Source organism: Triplophysa rosa, linkage group LG8 (assembly GCF_024868665.1).
Source record: "Triplophysa rosa linkage group LG8, Trosa_1v2, whole genome shotgun sequence".
Taxonomy (NCBI): Eukaryota; Metazoa; Chordata; class Actinopteri; order Cypriniformes; family Nemacheilidae; genus Triplophysa; species Triplophysa rosa.
This window is the reverse complement of record NC_079897.1, coordinates 24119974-24140622: the sequence shown is the minus strand read 5'-3', so window position 1 is coordinate 24140622 and position 20649 is coordinate 24119974. Positions and strand designations below refer to the sequence as shown.

Here is a 20649-nt window from a genome sequence, read left to right as displayed (position 1 = left end):
TATAATTGAATTCTACAATAATATTATTGTTCATACTGTGAAGAATTGGGGAATAATTCTTGTTTTTTTCTGTAGACGACTGAGCCAAAGACCCACTGCTGAGGAGCTGGAACAGAGAAACATTCTCCAACGTAAATAGCCTCATTCCAGTGATTTTATTGTCATTTAATTTTCAGTCGCTTTCCTCTCATTTCACTCGTTACTTATGTTCATTGATTCGTTCCCTCGGTGTAAAGGGTTGAATACAAACACATATTTGACTCTTTATCTCTATTGGTTAACTTGTCATGTGAGCCTTAGCTTGCTGTAGTCTAGGTATACAAAGGGGAATTAAATCCAGGCTTTTTCTGCACTTCTGCAGGCTGGTCTGAATAGGGTTTTCTGCGCTACATGTTCATTTTCTGTGAATTTGCATTTGAATGAGCCCAATTGCTGTTAATAACGCTGTCTCTCATTTCTTTCCAGCCAAAAATGAAGCAGACAGACAAGCAGAGGTCAGAGAGATCAAGCGCAGACTCACCAGAAAGGTGCGGCTCAGGATGCACTCCAGTGAAAAACAGCATTACAAAGTTTATTTTTAACAAGAAATGAGAAGGTAGTTCTTCAGGTAATTTACCTTTACGTGCAAAGCCATACAAAAGGTCTGTTTTTTGCTTTTCCCCATCAGTTGAGTCAACGGCCGACTGTGGCTGAGCTCCAGGCCCGAAAGATCTTGCGGTTTCATGAATATGTGGAGGTCACATGTGCACAGGACTATGACCGGCGTGCTGATAAGCCATGGACAAAACTCACCCCTGCAGACAAGGTAAAACTTCAAAACTACAGTTTTTGTCATTGGCATCCGCATAATTTGCATGTGCAGGAAACTAGACAAAATACTTTTTAAGAGATTTGTATACATCGCAAAACTTTTGCATCGGATGAATATGAATATGAAAAATAGTATGTTTGTCAAATAGTTGGCATTGCATTTATTTCCTATTAGTGTATCTGTGTGATACATTTAAACCAACTATAAACTGTTTTTAGGCTGCTATTCGTAAAGAGCTCAACGAGTTTAAGAGCTCTGAAATGGAGGTGCATGAGGAAAGCAGAATTTACACAAGGTAAATCCATTGTTTTAATTATTTTTCACAATGCCATTTTACCTAGCAAGTATATTGACTGGTGTTATATGTGATCTTGTGCTCTTGTTACTAGATTCCATCGCCCTTAACATCAAATTTTAACTGGAAAATGAAGCACTTAGAGGCTTTGAGGAGCCACGATTTCACCACTCCCTTACAGAATGCTTTTAATGTTACTGAATGAACTTCTTCAGATGCACAGAGACACTTGGTGCATTCACAATATAGCCGAAAACAAGCCGTGTCTGTATCAGTGAGGGAGGAGGGACCTCTGGAGGACAGATTGTGTATTTCTCCTGGACTTAAGGGGGACCCAGGTGCCAAGACAGAGAGGCAATGAAGGACTCATTCGAGGATATGTGGAGTGTTACCTGTGCCAATGATAGACGTTCATCGGAAACCGTTCTCATTGGCTGATATGCCACTTTTCAGTCTATTCTCGGAATGACTTTTTCTGCTTTTACGGAAGACACACTTTATTTCCTTTCAGGGAAGTGTAACAGTTAATAATAGTAATAATAATAATGTGACGATAATAAATACAGTAATACTACAGTAAGTGTTAGTTACTGAGCTTAGCGGGAAGCGTGGACAGAAGAACTGCTAGAGTCTGGAGGTTATTGTGTATTTGTGTATGTTTGTATAGGCTGCTGTAATTTTCTTTTAGATTGAATTTTTGGAATGGTCCAGGCACAAAACTTTTCCCCTAGATGTAGTTACAGATTGCTCCCACTTTATGGTTTTCACTATCTGAGCGGTCACCTGTTATATAACGAATAAGATTTTAGATTAAACATAAATCACCTTGTTAAGTAAAAGTGAAGTCCGGCCATTTTGCCCCAAACATGTTCACAAAACAATGTGTTTGCATAAATTTTTTTAAATACTTCTGATTATTTATTATCCATTTAAATGAAAAATTTACAACCGGGCACGCACTGATGTACGTTTTCATAATATGTTATTGAGAGGGAGATTATTGCGGGAGGAACTCCTCTTTATTTTTTTTGTTTTATGATTGTTTTTGGCCAGTAGGATGATAGAATTTGCTCTGCTGTACAGATCCATTCTGTAGATGACTGTGTATATCTTGTCTTCCTTTTATTTTGAAGAATATTTTAAATATATTGAAACTCATATAGGTTACTATTTTTTTAAGCACAAAATTATTAGTGTATTATTCAACACTACAACATTAGGAGCAGAACGAACCTGTTCCATGTTAATGTAGTGTTGTATATTCATGCTTTTTAATTATGTGAACTTTTAGAAACTGACAGTAAATTTGCTGTTTAGATGTACACTAAATCTAAATTAAAATGCTTACAAATATTGTCTTGTCAGTTTTTATTTACAGTATTACAGATTAATTTATCATATTGATGATGATCTTTATGCAAAGGTTTAAAAACAAAAATCGAGGGTTGGTTTGCTCTCATCAAAAAATTATCGAATTGTAATGTGGTGCTAATGACAAAAATATAATTATAATTTAAGAGTTTTAATTTTATATAATTTTAGATTTTTAACGGTGTAATTTGTTTTTACTTGACCGCAATGTCTTTACTATTTGTCATATTATTCTAGAATATTATATTTACCAATTTTTAGACACTTTAATGCAATACGAATTACAAAGTAATGAAACAATCAATTTTTGTGTTTTTGCACAAAGTGTCTGTTAAATAGAAGTAAATTTATGAAAATTGGAATTCTAATTGATATAATCGTTATAATAGAATTATATATTGTTCTGTATATCTGAGTTATAAATTCGTTTTAAAGAAAACTGTAACTATCTCTACTGTTGGGGACCGGATGAATAAGAAACAATATGGTATAAACGCGATAATCCACAGCTAGCCGTGCATTAAAGGATTTTCCCTTACATAATAACAATAATCATTTTGTTATGGGATTAAACAGATGATTATTCAAAATGCTATTTGTAATAAAAAACATATTTTGTTTTAGCAAGGATGTGCTCTTTATATATGTGTAATATAAAATGTTTTATACAGTAAAATAATAGTAATCACAAATATGCCAGCGTCTTACTATGTCATTATATTTTAACCATGATATAGAGTACAAATGGTAATCGGTCTACAATCTACACTTTTAGTATACAAAAGCTAATTTCCCTAAGGATAATGTATGAAATTGTATGAAAATTATGACCAGCTACCGATTCCCAAAATGTATCAAACGTATAATGGTTTAAAATAAAGCGATAAGGACAAGTGACAGTATGTGGAAAGCAGTATGTATAACCTGCCCTGAGTTTAGATGCTGGAGGAGCCGAGCACGCAGCGCGCCAGTTGATTCAGATGCAGTTTGTCTACTGTACAGTAGGTGGCGGTAGTACACTTTAGGAATGAATGCCATAAAAAAAGACTTGAGAAGAAGAGGGGGTGAGACACGCGTGCGTTATACTTCATACTGGAGTAGCTGGTGTTCACAAACCTCTCCTGGCAAGCTTTGAATCAAACCAACTAAAACACGCATAGGTCATATTTAAAGCTTTTTTACTGACGGTAAGTTATTACATATGGATGTTTGCGTAGAAGTTCCAAAAATGTAACGCAAATAGAAAGGTTTGCTGCTAGCTGTGCAAGATTAAACTCGAATGAGTTGTTGTCTTCATTCACTAACATACTCTTAACCTCACTTTAAACCTTTCTCTGTTTTTGTGGACCGGATTGCGGTTGTTTTTTGGTGTAACGTTAACTAGATAATAGCCAAATAAAACGTAACAGTTAACGGGGTTAAACCATGGAACGTTAGCCTTGGCTCCGTGGTGTCATTGGTTAAGATTAGATCTGTTTAAACTTTTCGCGGGTTCTGATTTTGAGACTTTGAACTTGAATTTGGGTTTTCTGGAGCCTGGTGTAATGCCTTTCCTTAATGTAAAAACGTTAAAGAGGCAGATTTGTTGTTTGTAAAGCTGTGTTTGGGCAACAAACCGCCATCAAACATTTGCTGCTGTCAGTCATTGAACGTGAAGTCAGCGCCAGAAAACAGAGCGGCTGTCTCTCAAATATAATCGGGTGCCTATGTAGACATTTTGGGGGTATTAGATGCGCATTTTTTGCTTATCAGACGTGTTATGCGCGCTTGTGTTGCCGTCTGGGCAGTCAGCTCACTTGGTTTTGAAACACAGGCAGCGTTTTTTCTAGTCTCCCTGTAAAGCAGCTGCGCTTTTGGAGTTTTAACTTAACTTTATTAGTAAACATGTTTTGTTTGTTTTATACGGGCTTATTGAAGATTGTAGTGTCAGCAAAATGATGACACAGAATTATATTTGAGTTCATGACTCACTAAAAGTAGTTCAGGCCTGTTGTAAATGCAGGCCTCAGATTGGCATTTAGTGTGACGTTTATATTTATCAGATTAGTAAATCCACAGGTTGGTTGCTTAACTCTGCTTTATTAATCTTTTAGTTTTCTCAAAAGTTTGGAGTCACCATGCCAGCGAAAAAAGCTGTGAAGAGACAAACCATTGCATCAACTGAATCTGCGAACTTGCCTGTTGGTAAAAAACAAAAAGGTAAGAAATTGCTTTAGCAATTATGGAAGCAAGCGTTGAATGTAGACCTGACCTGAATGCATTTTGCTCTGTGTTTGGTTGTAGTTTCTCACAGCAGTCATGGCCAGGAGAAGGGTCTGGTGCTTGTTCTTGGTCAGGGTGACGTTGGGCAGCTTGGTCTGGGAGAGGATGTGCTTGAGAGAAAGAGGCCGGCGCTGGTCACTCTTCCTGAGGGGATTGTGCAGGCTGTAGCCGGGGGCATGCACACTGTCTGTATCAGCGACATTGGAAACGTAAGTGGAATACACGTTACATTATTGATAACTCTTCATAAAGGCCCTGTGTGTCTTAAATACTGAATTTACAGTTCTTTTATTGAATGTATACGTCAAATACATCAGTCACGTAAGTCTGTTGTTCTCAAGCTGTGAATTGACGACGACTCCTGAACGAGTCATTGTGTCCCAACCTTTGTCTTTCTGGCATCCTGTACAGGTTTATACGTTTGGCTGTAATGATGAGGGCGCGCTGGGACGCGACACGTCGGAGGAGGGTTCAGAGATGGTGACGGGAAAGGTGGACCTTGGAGAGAGGGTTGTGCAGGTTTCTGCCGGTGACAGCCACACTGCTGCTCTCACGGAGGAGGGAACCGTCTACGTCTGGGGCTCTTTTAGAGTAAGCGTAGCTGTCTTTGTTTGCCCTGCACAAAAATCAGATTTTGGTATTTAGATGTGACTGCATTGTCATATGCAAATGATTTCTGTGGCTGTACTTTGCAAGAGCAAACTCTGCATTGAGTTTCAAATTCAAGCTTTCCTGTGGCTCAGTGGTTAGAGCTTGCACTAGCAATGCCAAGGTCATGGGTTCGATCCCAGGGGATTGCACATAGTCAGAAACAAAATGTATAATACAATGCAATGTAAGTCGCGTTGGATAAAAGCGTCTGCCAAATGTTGAATGTACTCGAAGATCAGGGGCGTCATGTAGGAAGACTTGCGTTGATTCCATACTGAAACATTGCGTACGGACAAAGTCGTAAATGTGCGTACGCACAAAAAAACTCACGCCAGACTTGAAGTTGGCGTGGAGGAACGCACATTCTCACGTTAATTTCACTCTTAGTACATCCGACCTTGAGCGTGAAAGCTGGCGTGCGCAAAGTTTTTGTGTGTACGCGGCGTTGCTACATGAGGCCTCTGATCTTTGCTGACTGTTTGAACAAATGTTTAGTACATTTACTGATTGTTTTGGTTTGATTAACCCGTTTAATTTTTTGTAGGATAATAATGGTGTCATTGGACTTCTGGAGCCCATGAAAAAATGCACGTTGCCTGTCAAAGTTCCTCTAGACAAGCCTGTGGTTAAAATAGTCTCAGGTGGGTCAAAGGAATTTGTGCCGTGCTTGTGGTTTTAAGCCTGTTTTTTACTCCTGCGTCGGACCTACGCAGAGACGCGTACCCTATGCCGTAGCCTGTGCGTAACTGTAACATGTAACAGTGCATTAATGCGAAGCCGACCTCAAGCGCTGTGATGGGTCTGCTTGAACATCCTCCCTTCAGGTCAAAAAACTCTTGATACGCATTTCCGAATGAATTATCTAAATGATGTGTTTTTCTGTATTTAACAACTAAAGCTGCAAAAGTGTTTACTTGCCGCTATCACTGCTAAATGCTTCTCAGACAGAGTACACAACGAACCGCTTCTTCTTCGGCTCTTTTCTTGGTTGCACAAGCAACACGCCTGTGGACACTGATGCCCAGTGGCCATTGCCTGTCGAAGCGGACAATGACGCACAAGTAAAAAACAGGCTTAGTCATCGTTGTTCATGTAAATGTTCTCATAATATTGTTGTGGATGTCTTGTAAAGGAAATGATCATTTGGTGATGCTGACTGTGAGTGGAGAGCTGTACACCTCAGGATGTGGAGAACAAGGACAGCTGGGCCGGGTGGCTGAGCATTTTGCTAACAGAGGAGGCCGGAAGGGTTTGAGTAAGTATCTCCATGTTGCTCAAACTGCAGTGTCAAGAAATAAACGGTGTACCTGAGCTTGTGGAAGTTATTGTTTTGACATCTCATTTAAATCTTTATTTTTGTGTATAAGCAAAAAATGCACAAAAGCCTGTTTTTACAAATTCCAACCAAACCACATTTATATCTGATTTCAAAGATGCAATTTAGATTTTTGTACTTGGATTTTAGTCTAGATTGATTAAACCTATATACACATTGTTTTCCTCAGTGAGGCTGCTGGAGCCGCAGATGGTTATTATGAAGCCACGGGGCAAGGTTGTCTTTACGGATGTCTTCTGTGGAGCATACTTCACTTTTGCTGTGTCTAAAGAGGGTCATGTTTACGGGTTTGGCCTGTCAAATTACCACCAGCTTGGTAAGCTTTTGCCACAATCACTTGGAGATTTAAACGCTTTACCTATTGCCGTCCTTTTCCTAATGTCTTCCCTTGTTTTTTGTCATTTTTACAGGCACTAAAAGCACAAACACTTGCTTTGTTCCGGTCAAGCTCACTACTTTCAAGAACTCTATCACCTCCTGGGTGGGTTTCTCAGGGGGACAACACCACACTCTGTGTTTGAGTTCTGAAGGTAATACATTTAAGAAGTAGAGAATATTAAATAGGATGTTATCCCATTTAACTTTATTCCAAATCGTTACACTGTGTTTTGTAGATGCATTATTCTTGTAAGACATCTTTGAATAGGTTTCCTTTAGGATTATGTGGTTGAAGGGATTAGATCATGTGGCACCTTTACAGAGGTACTGAAAGTTCGGCTGTCTTTTCCAGGACAAGTTTACAGTCTTGGTCGGGCAGAGTATGGCCGCCTGGGCCTAGGGAAGGATGCTACAGAGAAAAGTGAGCCCACGCCGGTCACTGGGATCAGTGATGCTCAGGTGGTTGCCTGTGGTGCCTCTGTAAGCTACGCTGTCACTAAACAAGGTATGAATTATTATGAATAGCGTATGAATTTTGACTTGTGTGCTCAAAAAGACGTATTGGGGTTTAATGCTAGCTGATGTGATGCTAACTGATGTAAGACCTTTGTGATTTGCAAAGCATGCAAAGATCACTTAAAATTTGTGTATTTCACATATGGGGGGAAATGAAACCATGGATTGCTTAAATTTAAAATGGACATGCAATATCTGTGTAATGCATGTTTGATGTAATGATGAAACATGGAGATCAAAGGCGTTTTATTTTACGGTAAGATCCTTTCCTGTAAGCATGCTTACATGGTGTTTTTGGTTGTTTATCAGGCTCGGTGTTTGCCTGGGGCATGGGCACCAATCTGCAGTTGGGTACAGGTGAGGAGGATGATGAGTGGAGCCCAGTGGAGATGACTGGTAAACAGCTGGAAAACCGTGTAGTTCTATCAGTGTCCAGTGGGGGGCAGCACACAGTCCTGTTGGTCAAAGACAAGCAGGAGAGCTGATGTTTACTTCCTTGACTGAAAAGCTGAGCCAAACTGCTGTATCAGTGGTATCTGTAACCTATAGCTTCATCAAGAACGGGGGGAGTCCGGGGTTGATAATACTTCCTGTGCTGAGCTAAGCCAGCAAATGAGGAAGGTGATTGGTTATAAAAAGGGTAGGATGAAAATCATCTAATTAAACCTTTTATTCCAACTTGTGGGGAACCCAAACATTCACTGGCTATGGTCTGGTAGATCATGATCAAAGAGAGATCTTTTTTAAGGACTTTTGCTCTGCTTTATTTTCTTAATTCCTTTTAGTATGCCTTCTGGAGACTGTCTGTTGTGAGTGATTGCGTGCATGTAGAAAATGATTTGATAAGTCTTTTAGATAAGTCCCTATTACTGTTTATTTTTAATTCCACATTTTGGTCCAAGCAATAAAAAGGTTACAAAAGCAGGTATCACTTACAACTTTTGGGAGAAAAAAAAACAGATTTGGTATTGCTGTATTTTTGTGGCTTTACACGGTTTCTTAAAATCTTAAGTGGAGCAGAACCACTGTATCCCTGCATTGCTGGCCCTGTGGACGTTTAATAAAAATCTAATCTTTACAGAAGATGATGTATTCTTATTTAACTGATGGTCACTAAACCAGGACCACTTTTGATGTTCCTAATATGTAGTTTTGTATAGCATTTGCATTTATAACATTACATTTAAGCAGTTTATGTTGCCGTATGTATAAAGAAATCTAAAGCACTTTAGTTATACTTAATTTGGTCTTGTCATTTAAATTAATCTTTGGTTAACTAATAGCACTATTTAATGTAACTTAAATGTATCTTTGTTTGTGTTTTAATAAGTATATCTTAATGTATCTTAAATAATTTTCTTTTAATGTTTAATATTATTAGATCACTTGTTGCCTTGTATGTATGACTTGACTTAGCATCCATTAGGTGGCAGTGCTGCAGTAATAAAGTATTCAAAGTATTCAGAGAAAAAAAATATTTGTTAAACCTTAGGAAGCATTATGAAGATTTTAAAACCATGGTAATTAATCAGCATGTTTTCAAAGACACTGTACATAAAACAAAAACGAAAAATGCATATATTTGCAGTTGTATTAAACTGCGGGCTAAGGATGGTTATTTGCCATATAAGAAGTACCAAACCCCTAAACTACCAATTTCATTTACTGTGTCCCAAATTCTGATAGCAAATGAGTACAGCTGCAATTTTACAAGTCTTCAAATAGGAGGCAGTCATAGCACTTCCCAAACTATGCGATTGCCAGGTTAGAGTCTCATCTCGGTTCAATTTACGCCTTGCATGTTTTCACAAACACGCGCTTGCTGGGAGTTATGAAGATGATAACCCACAAAAATTATTATAAATATATTGAAATACTTAATAAACGGTTATGCTAAACAACAGAGTACAACACTGTACGATCGAAAAGGCTTCAAATCTTGAGAAGTTCACATGATTTTATTGGCACAAATTTGCTGCGGCTGCGCTCAGACCGATCTGCGTGTGACGTCACAGTACCGCGAAAGCCTTCTCCGTATGCTTTTGCATCGCTTTTTTCTTATCTGAGAAGCGCCACATAAAGCCAAAATTTGAATGGTCGAAGAGTTGGGTGAGTAGACAGTGACAGAATATTTACACTGACATTTGGCAGATGTTTTTATACAAAGCAACAGTGCATTCAAGCTCAACATTTTTATCCGTGAGCACATAACCTTTTTGTTTGCATAATGTTAATCAAATTGAGCAATTAATTTCTGGGTGGGCTAACTGTAATTTCCCACCCATCTTAAAGGTAAACATTGACATATTTATGTTTAATATGGGGTTTATGGGATTATATATAGGATATGCAAAATGCATAGATTAATGTCCTAAATTTGAAAAGTACTTGGGGCTGGAAATGGTCGGCTCGCTTTGATAAAACTGTAGATCAAAGCACCACTTCAGAGTATGAAGAGGAAATGTATTGTGCTCCTGTCCGATCTTTATGCTACAGCCCACAGTGAGTCATGCTGAGAGACTTTGAGGAACATTTCAGTTAAAAACCTCTTCAAGGCTCATTTTCTCCGAAAGCTTTGATATGCTAACAGGCCTGTTCTGCAAGCACTTAATTGACCACCACCATTTAGTGCTGTCATACGTGTTTTTTGATGCTCGGTGTGAAACGGCTTGTGGTTGCTTCACTAGGAAGTGGGCACTGGCTTCTTATGAGAACTTTCGATTTATAATTTATGGCATTATTATTAACTTTCTCTGGATCGGTTACACATTTGTGAAATGATCTGCCCGCTGCTACAAGATCAGCAGATTCTGTAGCCATCTTTAAGAAACGTGTGCTATCAGGGTTCCGTCAGCACCTGACCGATCAGATCTGACTTCTATCTCTTTTCTACTCTTTCTAATCAAAAAATAAAACCCTTAGCTTTGTATACTGTGGTGAGACGAGTTTTATTGCACTTATGCTTTTTGTTGTCCTTATGTTGTTCCAATTGCTTCTCTTGTTTACCTCATTTGTAAGTCGCTTTGGATAAAAGCGTCTGCTAAATGACTAAATGTAAATGTAATGTTACCAAACTACATTAAATATGTTTGTGAGAGATGATACGGGTTTTTATTGTCATGTCGTGGTTAGCACAAGCAAGAAACTGCAGTTTCAAAAAGGTCAATAAACAACACAGCAGACAAGCATGAGGATGTCCTACGATATATCGATGATAGTTTTGACATTCGTGAAGACCGTTATTGTACCGAATTTCGACTCCCTGTGAGATTTTCACTCCCCTACTTCTGATTGGTTCGTTCACTTAGGATGCTGCTTTGTGATTGGTCCCCATCTCTAAAGCCCACCCCCACACCTAACCTAACCTTCTGAGGGGAAAACAGGGGATAATGTCACGGGAGTCCGATTTTGATACGACACCGTTTTCAGGTCATTTTTAAGCCCAAGGCGCTACTGTTTAAATCGACACTGGCAGACAGAGATGCTTTCTGATCTTTCAGGTGAGGACATTTGTGAAAATGTGCTGCAAATGTTTGAAATATCAGCCTGTTTGTTTTAACCCCTAGACCCGTACTTGTTAAATAGCATGTCATGTTTTTTGGGTAAACAACCACGTTACCATGGAAACTAAAAGGCTCAAAGGAGGTTTGTCTTACTGGATATATGCTTTTGAGCATACGTCCCTTTTATTAATGTCATATTATAATTAAAGAAGCTTTAAGTTTTAGCACATGACTGGCCTAATTCTTACCTTGATTTTATTTATTTTTTAACATTTTAAATAACGTTTTAATATTAACCTTTTTATCCATATCCCTGATACGTCAGATCATGGACGACATTTAATAGTGTGGTGTTGGTCAAAAATGTATTGGCAAAGTATAAATTATGTGTTACTCTAAAATTAGTGTATACCTTGATTCCATTCTTCACATTTAGTTCACATTTACATGAGTGCGTTTGGCAGTTTTTGTTACTCTGATATAACCTTGACAACCACATAATGTTAATGTTGCTCTTAAGGCAAATTGTTCAATGCGTCCTCATTTATGTTGCTTTAAATAAAACCATGTAGCCAGTATATGTAAATAACGACTGTGTGAAATATTGATCCTGTTGTGTCTTTTGCCATTGTGCTGTGATACATCTCTCCACCCACTCTTAACAGCCATGTGCCAGCAGTGATCTCTGATCCAATGTTTGTGTCATTATGTAACAAGACACTTCAAACTATCACAAGGAACCAGAAAGCACATGAAAGAAATGTGTTGACCATAATGATGTTGCTTAGGCCCTTTGTACAACTATGTTTATGTATATATTCATTCATGTTTCCCTAACTCTGATCCATTTTACTTTACATTTTACATTTATTTACACACAAAGCAAGGTCTATTGTATAAAAACAACACATTTTGTGTTACTTTTACCACAACTTGTGTTGTCCCTTTATTACACAAAAACAACACATAATGTGTTATTTTAAAACATGTCGCATAACACAAAAAGTGTGTTAATAATAACAAACACTGTTTAAAGGGATAGTTCACCCAAAAATAAAAATTCTGTCATCATTTACTCACCTTGGAGTTGTTCTAAATGTGTATAAATGTCTTTGTTCTGATGAACACAGAGAAAGATATTTGAACGAAGCTTGTAACCAAACAGTTCTTGGACCCCATTGACTTCCTTACTTTATATTTTTTCGTTCTGTAGAACACAAAAGAAGATATTTTGAAGAATGTAGGACAGCAAACAGTTCTGGGGCACCTTTGACTACCATTGTAATTTATGGTGGTCAACGAGGTCCAAGAACTGTTTGGTTACAAGCGTCCAAATATGTTCAACCAAAACAAAGACAAAGAGAGTGAGTAATTCATGGGAGAATTTTCTTTTTGGGGTTAACTATCCCTTGAAGAGTTTACTTAAATGCCTTGAAGTGTAAGTGTGCTGCATCAAAACAAAGAAAAGAAGGGAAAAAATAATACACTATTTTATTGTTCTATACTACAACTATCACAACAATACACACATTTGTGCAGCTTGTGTTAAAAAAAAACAAATAGAAAATTAAGACATGGGTTGCTTTAAGAAAATGACACTTGGACGCCATCAAAACTTCCAGTAGTCAACTTGCCAAAATATAATACAAACATTACTTTGGTGTTAGAACCACCAAAATTAGCAAAATTATGTTTTGTTCCATTTTGTTCCAAAAGCACAATAACATCTTAAGGATACACTAAATAATAAAGTGGAATACATTCTGGTTTTGACATTCTGACTCTGTTGCCTCTATAGCAACACACATTGCTACACACTTCGTGTCCTTAAAGCTATTATACAACGGTAGCTGCGTGCTATCCAGTGCTTGACTACAAGCACACTTATCTGTTGTTGTGTAATTGGGGTTTTGTAGGTTGCCTATGGTGAAAAAAACAGATCGTGAAAATGTACGTGAGTCTCCAGCTATTAAAGGACCTTCGGGAATAATAGCACGGCAGTCTATTTGCAGTGGTCTTTTCTGTACATTCCTGTTAGATTTTAATTGCTCATACTGGTTTTCTTTCAAAATGTGTCAAAAACTTTTGAACCTTGTTAAAGTTTTGTAATACACAATTAATCGTTTTTGCTATCTACAGTACAGAACTATTTAATACATTCAGCTTTCACAATATAGACACTGTTCTGATCATTTGTAATAATTGGCTTGAACACATAAAATAGCTCAGTAATGGAATATCCAACAGCTAAAAATACAATATATGTTTTTCCACAGCAACTGCCACTGTCGCTAACACACAAAACGTCTTAAATGAAGCTAAACTCTCAAGAAGCTAAATCTTTTACAGAAAAGCTGACATTTAGAACCAAACTCAATTATTACAAAATGATTTGGTAATGTCATTTTAAGTTTGAGATTTAAAAAAACGCTTAAAGAACGGTGCCATTTACCACTAATGGCAAGGAAATTATGGAATTGTACACTAGAATACTTAATAAGTAAGGGAAAACAAGGGAAATATACAAGAACCCTTTTTACCATATTCATGAAGCACACTGCTCCACACAGTTGTAGTTCATAGTGGTCATAAAAATCCTTCACAAGTAGCACATATTCACTACAATGACAACTCATCAAGGACCAAAAACGGTGTTATTAATCTGTATAACAGTATTAACAGCCATCCTGAGGGAGTTAACCCTGTTATCCATATAGAAGCCACTAGCCAGCATGCAAATAAATTCTTGAGAATTCAGATCCGTGACCGTCCATATGCCGTGTCCGACACACCTCCTCCACATTTCTTTATCCTCGGGTTTGTGGAGGAAAAAAGCTTCTGTGCATTTTGCTAAACAGAGACTGAATGTTCGGTGAATACAGCGTGCTTGTCTCTTTAAATGAAAAGATCCATCTTGCCGCTTCTTTAGACGTTTTGGAAACTCAATTTGTGGAATCGGTGATCTAAGCCCAGTACAATAACGTTTCAGTTACATGGTCCCCCACTTTCAATGAAAATTGAAAATTTCATTTCGAATCCAGTTTGATGGCTCATGTACCACTAATGAATGTTGACTTCCTGTTGACCATTTAAGGCCACGTCTTTGATGTCCATCCAATCAATGTTTACAACCATAATGGCCCAAACTTATCGTATTTCCCCCACTTATGAGATCATTTTAGAGCCATTCACAGAGTTTGCCACTCAGATAAGTGTAGAATGAGAAACAATTGGCAGTTATAATTTGCGATAGTAATGATAATCCATAAAGACCATTTGCCTTGGGTATACGCTTGCTGTTTTAACTTCGTATTAACCTCAGATGGTTTCTAAAACTCGGTGGTAGAAATCTGAGTGACCTCAGTCTGTAGGTCTTTCTGCGTCCTTGCTTCTGTACTCGAAGGCATCTGGTCCAGGTCTAGTCAGGTGGTCCGCTTCCTTGACACTGTCTTGGCACAAACCGAGATGGGCTCCCTGGTGGCGCTACGGGCTCTTGAAAAGCTGCTCTGCTCCATGCGGGAGCGAAACGGCAAACAGAAATCTCTGAAGCACCTCTTGAAGTTTTCATCTAGGAATGCGTACAGGACGGGGTTGAGGCTGCTGTTCATGTAGCCCAGAGCAATGCAAAGATGCCAGCAGGCGACCACAACCAGATTCTTTTTATCGATCTCCACCACAGTCTTGATGATGATGAAGATATGAATGGGGGTCCAGCAAATGATGAAGGCCGCCACCACCACCAACACCATGCGAGTGATGCGCCGAAGGTTCCTGTCTTTCTCTTTAGAGCCGGAGAGCAAACGCACGCTCTTGAGGCGAATGATCATCAGCCCGTAGCAGACGGTGATGACCAAGACGGGAACCACGAAGGCGAAAATGAAGACGCAGATCTTGGTCACGGTATCCCAATACCAGTCTGGGTCTGGAAATTTTAGCATGCAGATTGTTTTTTCTGTGGAGAAAACCAGACTTGAATGAGAGATTAATAATTCTGACTTTAAAATGTCCATTTCAACATTTGCAAAATGCATCGACACTGTTAAAACATTTATGTTCGTGTTGCTGGAGGGACTATTGACATATGAAAGAAATCTCATTTTTTTCTTCTATAGGGAACCATAGAATTTTTAAGCCCTGTCCTCACCTTTGTCAGTGACAGTGACAGCCATGACCATTACCGGGATGCCAACGGCCGATGACAGAATCCACACGCAGATATTAATGACCTTTGCCTTGGCGGGCGTGCGAAATTCCAGGGCTTTCACTGGATGGCACACGGCGATGTATCGGTCCACGCTCATCATCGTCAATGTGAAAATACTGGTGAACATATTGTAGTAGTCGATAGCGATTACCACTTTACACAAGAGCTCCCCAAAAGGCCAGTACCTCATGAGATATTTGGCGCTCTGGAACGGTAAAGTACTGGTCGCCAAAGCATCAGCCAACGCCAGATTAAAGATGTAAATGTTGGTGGCTGTCTTCATCTTTGTGTACCTGGTAAAGAAAAGTGTAAGAGTCAGCGTGCATGCTTTCTTTCTTTAAATGTCACTCTTTTGTGCCGCACCTGGGTTTCCGATGAAAATGCCCATGAATGCCGGTGCAGGTGAATGGGATGCACTGATTGTACACAAGGCTCCGAGGGGATTTGCCCTTTTCATTATGAATACCTCACGTGATTATTGAAGTTCATGATCTTTTCCAAAAGCGACAAAAAAAGAACCATGTGCTTATTTAAAACCACATTGTAAGGAACTATTATTTTAATAATCAAAATTATTCACCTGTTTATATGCGGTGTTGGGCAAGTTACTCTGAAAAAGTAATGAATTACTAATTACTAATTACATATTCAATAGTGTAATTAGATTACTGTACAAATTACACTCTCCAAAAAGTATTTAATTACTTATTATTACTAATTACTTTCTATATCCTATATCAACCTTGATTAATTAAGTGATTCAAGGATAGACATGAAACAGCTCTTTTAATTCATTCAAATAAATAATATATAAAGTAGTATTATTAACTGACCAATTACAAATGTGAGAATTATACGTTAAAGCAGGGGTTTTTAAGTTAGACTTTGAATTTTGATATCAAATCTACTATTACACACACATATATTACACAAAGTATTTAGTTTAATTACATTAGTAAGTACTCCCTTCTTTTTCAAGGGAAAAGTAATTAAATTGCAGTAACTAATTACTTAGTAACTAGTTACATCCAACACTGTTTATATGTAGGACCTACATTGGCACATTTTTATTCTAAAGGTTAATGTAAAAAAAAACCTACCAACACTAGCAGCCTCAAACAAAATCTACAACATGAACGATCTTTTTTTGACAAAAAGTTTGATTGGCTACATGTGAGCATCATTTTCAGAGCCTGTAACAAATATCTGATTTCCATTTTAGCAGGAAAAAAGGAACATTTCGCAGATAAAATTGAAAAAAAAACAGTTTTTGATATGACACACTTTCAAATGAGTTGCAGCAACTTCCGTCTCGTTGGAATTCTATCCTTTCATAACGCCATGCTTTCATTATATGAAGACACCAAAAGTGTCCCTCTGTGCTATCTTGCAATAATCAGCTCATAATTTTCCGGGAGCACTCTGTTTTCCAAACATGTAGTGAACTGAAGGGGCATAAAAGGATGCAACAATGTAACCATAGTAACTGGAGATCACAGTGCACCCATGCTAAAGGTTTAAATTATTATCCATTGATTGTGATCTCAAAGCGTTAAGGATTTGTCTGGTGCCCACACACTGTGATCTCTTTTGAGTACTTGACATTTGAAGTCACGCGGCGTTAAATAGACTAGATTTCATATCCATTAGTGACACTATCGTACAGGGCCAAAAGTGTGATATTTTACAATCCGTTACGTTTTTTCATACTGTGTGCGTAATATGTTTTGTTGTATATACACAATGACTCAAGTCTCATGGGAAACTGTTGGCCTCACGTTTTGTAAATATGCTCCGTTTAGCATCGCCAGCCATCCTTCCATGCTAGCTCTTCATTAAAAACGTTTCTGAAACAGGCTCTGGAGATATTCAGTGTTTTTGAGGTGTCATAATTGAGTGGTTCAATTTAATTTGCTTTTCGAACAGCTTGCGTTGTGTTGCTTGTTTACTAAAAAGCAAACCCACAAAAACACCTCATGTTCTTTAACCTCAACATTTAACAAATCTGTCCTATAGAAAGAATCTCGTCAATACTTATTTTCTCTTGTGTCTTGTTATTGTGCAGTTCCTGTCTTGAAGGCTATAGTGATTGATATGCATTTTTAATATCCTCGGCTACACTCTTGAGAAATCTGCAAATGTGGAAAGGCATATATGATGAAAAGTCAAACCAGGCATCACGACTTTGATTAGCTTATTCAGTCTGTTCCTCTTCTCTTTCCACTCCTTTCATTACATGGTTTAAAAGGTGCTGTGAATGGAGCAGACAGATGTAATCGAGCTGAAAGAATTGTAACTTAACAGCACTCTGAGGAAACAGACTCTATTTATATCTCTGCTAGTTCAGGATTACGTAAATATGTAAAAATGTATATTTCAAAGTCTAAAGGCAGAATAACAACCAAGACAGAAGCAGTCCAGCTTGAAAACTATCTTTGCTGTGTCTTTCTGCTAATGTTTAATAAATCATTTTGTGTTAAGATTACTGTTGGCGCGCTACAGATAACCCAACCTGATCTCACGGGAATTTGTAACTATTTTACTATGTGCCTAATTCGTATATGACTTCACACGTTGTGTATCCTACAAAAATACACGATTACTAGAAAAAAGCAATTTTGAAGCCCTAACCCTGCTCCTAAAGCTAACATCAATGGCGCGAAAGCAAATCGTACTAAAATGTACGAATGAGATCGTACAAATGAATACAAATTAGCCAAAATTAGCCACCTGGTAAAAAAAGTTATGTTTTTGCCATGAGATTGTGTTGGAAAACCGTTATCTCACGTGATTATTAAAGTTCATGATCTTTCCAAAAGCGATCTTATGGCAATTCGCAACTACTATGTGGCTAATTCGTATGCTTTCATACGTTGTGAATCGTACAAAAACGTACGATTATTAAGAATAAAACAATACCGAAGCCCCACCCCTAACGTCACGAAAGCAAATCGTGCTAAAATGTACGAATTCATACAAATTAGCCAAAATTAGCCACCTCATAAAATAGTTATGTTTTTGACGTGAGATTGTGTTGGAAAACCTACAATCAAAGAATAGTCTTGATCGTGTGCACACGCAGACACTTAAAAACGTCCTCTCTCTCTCTCGCTCTCTATATATATATAATGTCTACATTTAACATTTTTCATATTATTAAATAATCATACAAATGTGACCAAGATCAGATTGTAGCGGGTGCTTTAAAGAAAGAGTTTACCCACAAATTATTGGGTAATAATTCATCTCTGAATTTGTGTTCCACAAAACAAGTTGGATATGAGCTTGGAAGCACATGGGATCAAGTAACCTAAATATATTTTCGTTTTTGTGTAGATTGTCCATGTAGTTTGTGTTCTTTTCAAAGCAAACAAATAAATCTGCATCTGTTTTTCTGAGTTATACACTCCAGTCTTAAAAAAGGTGCCTCACGTGATAGCATATAGGAACCTTTTTTTTCATAAGGTTCTTTAAGAAAAAAATATTCTTAAAAGGAAGAAAGAAATGGTGCTTATAAAATTGAATACCTGTAAATTATTCTTTGGAGAAGCAAAAATGGCTCTTCTATATGGCATCACAGTGAAGAACCTGTTGTAGCACTTCTTTTTTGTGAGTGTGGCATATCAGATAGTGTTTTTGTTGAGTGGGTACTGTAGGTTGTCATGGCCACTCTCAATTAAGCACATCTGTCACTCTTCATCTTCCACCACTTGATGGGATGCAAAAATTTACATCCACCTGATATACACAGGTTATATCACTTCCTTTCTTAAGCCCTACAGTAAATCAAATCCAGTGTTATAAATGTTCCTAATTGAAGTCACCAGATAATATTTTGAGTTATGATGTTTATATTGATGTTTATATAATACAGTCACCTGGATTATAATACAAACAACAGATTTCCGAGCAGTCTGTATTTAGTTCTCCTTTGGCTCTTGTGCGCATTTTAGAGAGTGTCTTTCACAAATGAAGTTAGCTGAAAATTGCTGCCAAAGTGTTTTAAATCAAATTCACACTACATATCGAGTACACCAGTTTCTTACCTGACCACACCGTACATAACCAGAATGTTTCCGAACAGCCCCACGACGCAGATAACGGAGTAGAGCGCGGTGATGCACACAGCTATAGCGACCGCAGCACTGCCTCTCACCACCTTCTGCTCGCCGCCTCGGCTCATGTTCGACACAAGTCTCGCTGCTTCCTCCATAAAGCTTGTGTTGTCCACAATCAAAGAGAAATCGCTGACGGTCACAGTTGGGCGCTCCATCCTGCGCCTTCTGTTTAATGCCAAACGCCGTCTAATTCAGTAGAATTGGGAGAAACTATTAATGGTTGATGTAAGTATCAGTGGCGTTTTCAAGAAAAGCGACTGAATACTTCACCGGTCCCTTTACGCAGCTGCGTCAATCGCTGGTAAAGTGCTCTCCTCTTGTCGGGAGCGCACTCGAGCTCCGACTGCGCGCACTGCTGTGTTGCCTCACTTTCTCCGAAGTAGAAGCCACTTCCCTGCGTGGAAAGACCACTGCGCCCACAAAGAAAAGTGACGCTTGGAAACTATGCCAGAAACATTTCGCAATTTATGGATTGCATTTCTGATGTTTTTGGCAACCTCATTCTATCTATCTATCTATCTATCTATCTATCTATCTATCTATCTATCTATCTATCTATCTATCTATCTATCTATCTATCTATCTATCTATCTATCTATCTATCTATCTATCTATCTATCTATCTATCTATCTATCTATGTTTTCATTTAGTTGTCTGTAACCTATTAACAGTTGTAATAAAGTGTGTGATTTACGTAAGTTCGTTCCATTAACGACTAGGCTAATTAATATACTGCAATCCTAATGGGTGCAGTAAATAATTAAGATATGCAGGGGGTTTATAATCCAATTACCTTGCTGTCAGCAGAAGAGAAACAATAGTTTAACTTAATCGCGTTTATTTTTGGTGTTGCTTTACAAGACAATGAAAGACTTTGACACGAAAATGCCCAATGGGCAGCAGGTCAATTTAACATCACGCCGCCACCTTTTAACAGCAGCAGGTGGAAGAGAATTATGCCACAACACAAATTACTCAGTGATATTTACCATTAAACTGTAGCTTTTAGCCTTTGGGTGATATTCAGATATCCTCTTGACCTTGGAGATACAACAGACATTGTGGTTTTGTTCATCTTGGCTTCATCTCCTGAAAAACGGGACACCATCTGGAGTCTTTGTGTTCAAATCAGAGCAACAAGCTGTTGCTGCATGTTGTTTTGGTGCCTGTGAAGACACATAGTACATGGAACTTGTAGCAGGT

The 20649-nt window shown here is 38.1% G+C and overlaps 3 protein-coding genes across 10 annotated transcripts in view; 2 read left to right on the top strand and 1 right to left on the bottom strand.

The window, feature by feature from the left end:
* Window positions 1-2453, top strand: part of phactr4b (phosphatase and actin regulator 4b) — a 34018-nt gene extending 31565 nt beyond the window's left edge. For all 8 annotated transcript variants that reach the window (XM_057339955.1, XM_057339960.1, XM_057339957.1 and 5 more), the window contains 5 exons: window positions 76-131; window positions 466-527; window positions 668-805; window positions 1030-1106; window positions 1201-2453. In XM_057339955.1, the coding sequence (XP_057195938.1) occupies window positions 76-131; window positions 466-527; window positions 668-805; window positions 1030-1106; window positions 1201-1216 (349 nt within the window). In that variant the 3' untranslated portion in view covers window positions 1217-2453. The remainder of the gene's footprint in view (window positions 1-75; window positions 132-465; window positions 528-667; window positions 806-1029; window positions 1107-1200) is intronic.
* Window positions 2454-3541: 1088 nt separating this feature from the next.
* On the top strand, window positions 3542-10675 carry rcc1 (regulator of chromosome condensation 1). The gene is made up of 10 exons (XM_057340431.1): window positions 3542-3664; window positions 4571-4676; window positions 4761-4948; window positions 5151-5330; window positions 5935-6031; window positions 6523-6645; window positions 6896-7042; window positions 7137-7256; window positions 7457-7609; window positions 7930-10675. Exons 2-10 carry the CDS (start codon window positions 4595-4597, stop codon window positions 8103-8105), a joined length of 1266 nt encoding a protein of 421 aa, XP_057196414.1. The 5' UTR covers window positions 3542-3664; window positions 4571-4594; the 3' UTR covers window positions 8106-10675.
* A 1925-nt stretch (window positions 10676-12600) lies between these two features.
* On the bottom strand, window positions 12601-20542 carry oprd1b (opioid receptor, delta 1b). Its single transcript, XM_057340432.1, has 5 exons — window positions 20436-20542; window positions 19716-19855; window positions 19374-19631; window positions 15268-15620; window positions 12601-15075 (listed from the first exon to the last, which is right to left on the bottom strand). The coding sequence occupies exons 3-5, from the start codon at window positions 19598-19600 to the stop codon at window positions 14546-14548; spliced, it is 1110 nt and encodes a 369-aa protein (XP_057196415.1). The 5' UTR covers window positions 19601-19631; window positions 19716-19855; window positions 20436-20542; the 3' UTR covers window positions 12601-14545.
* Window positions 20543-20649: the final 107 nt, after the last annotated feature.

Coding starts and splice junctions, on each gene's coding strand:
- rcc1 (XM_057340431.1), top strand. CDS start 4,595: ATGCCAGCGAAAAAAGCTGTGAAGAGACAAACCATTGCATCAACTGAA. Junction 5,331..5,934: donor ACGTCTGGGGCTCTTTTAGA/GTAAGCGTAGCT, acceptor AATTTTTTGTAG/GATAATAATGGTGTCATTGG. Junction 7,257..7,456: donor TCTGTGTTTGAGTTCTGAAG/GTAATACATTTA, acceptor TGTCTTTTCCAG/GACAAGTTTACAGTCTTGGT.
- oprd1b (XM_057340432.1), bottom strand. CDS start 19,600: ATGGAGCGCCCAACTGTGACCGTCAGCGATTTCTCTTTGATTGTGGAC. Junction 15,621..19,373: donor GTTATGTACGGTGTGGTCAG/GTAAGAAACTGG, acceptor TTTCTTTACCAG/GTACACAAAGATGAAGACAG. Junction 15,076..15,267: donor TGTCACTGTCACTGACAAAG/GTGAGGACAGGG, acceptor TTTTCTCCACAG/AAAAAACAATCTGCATGCTA.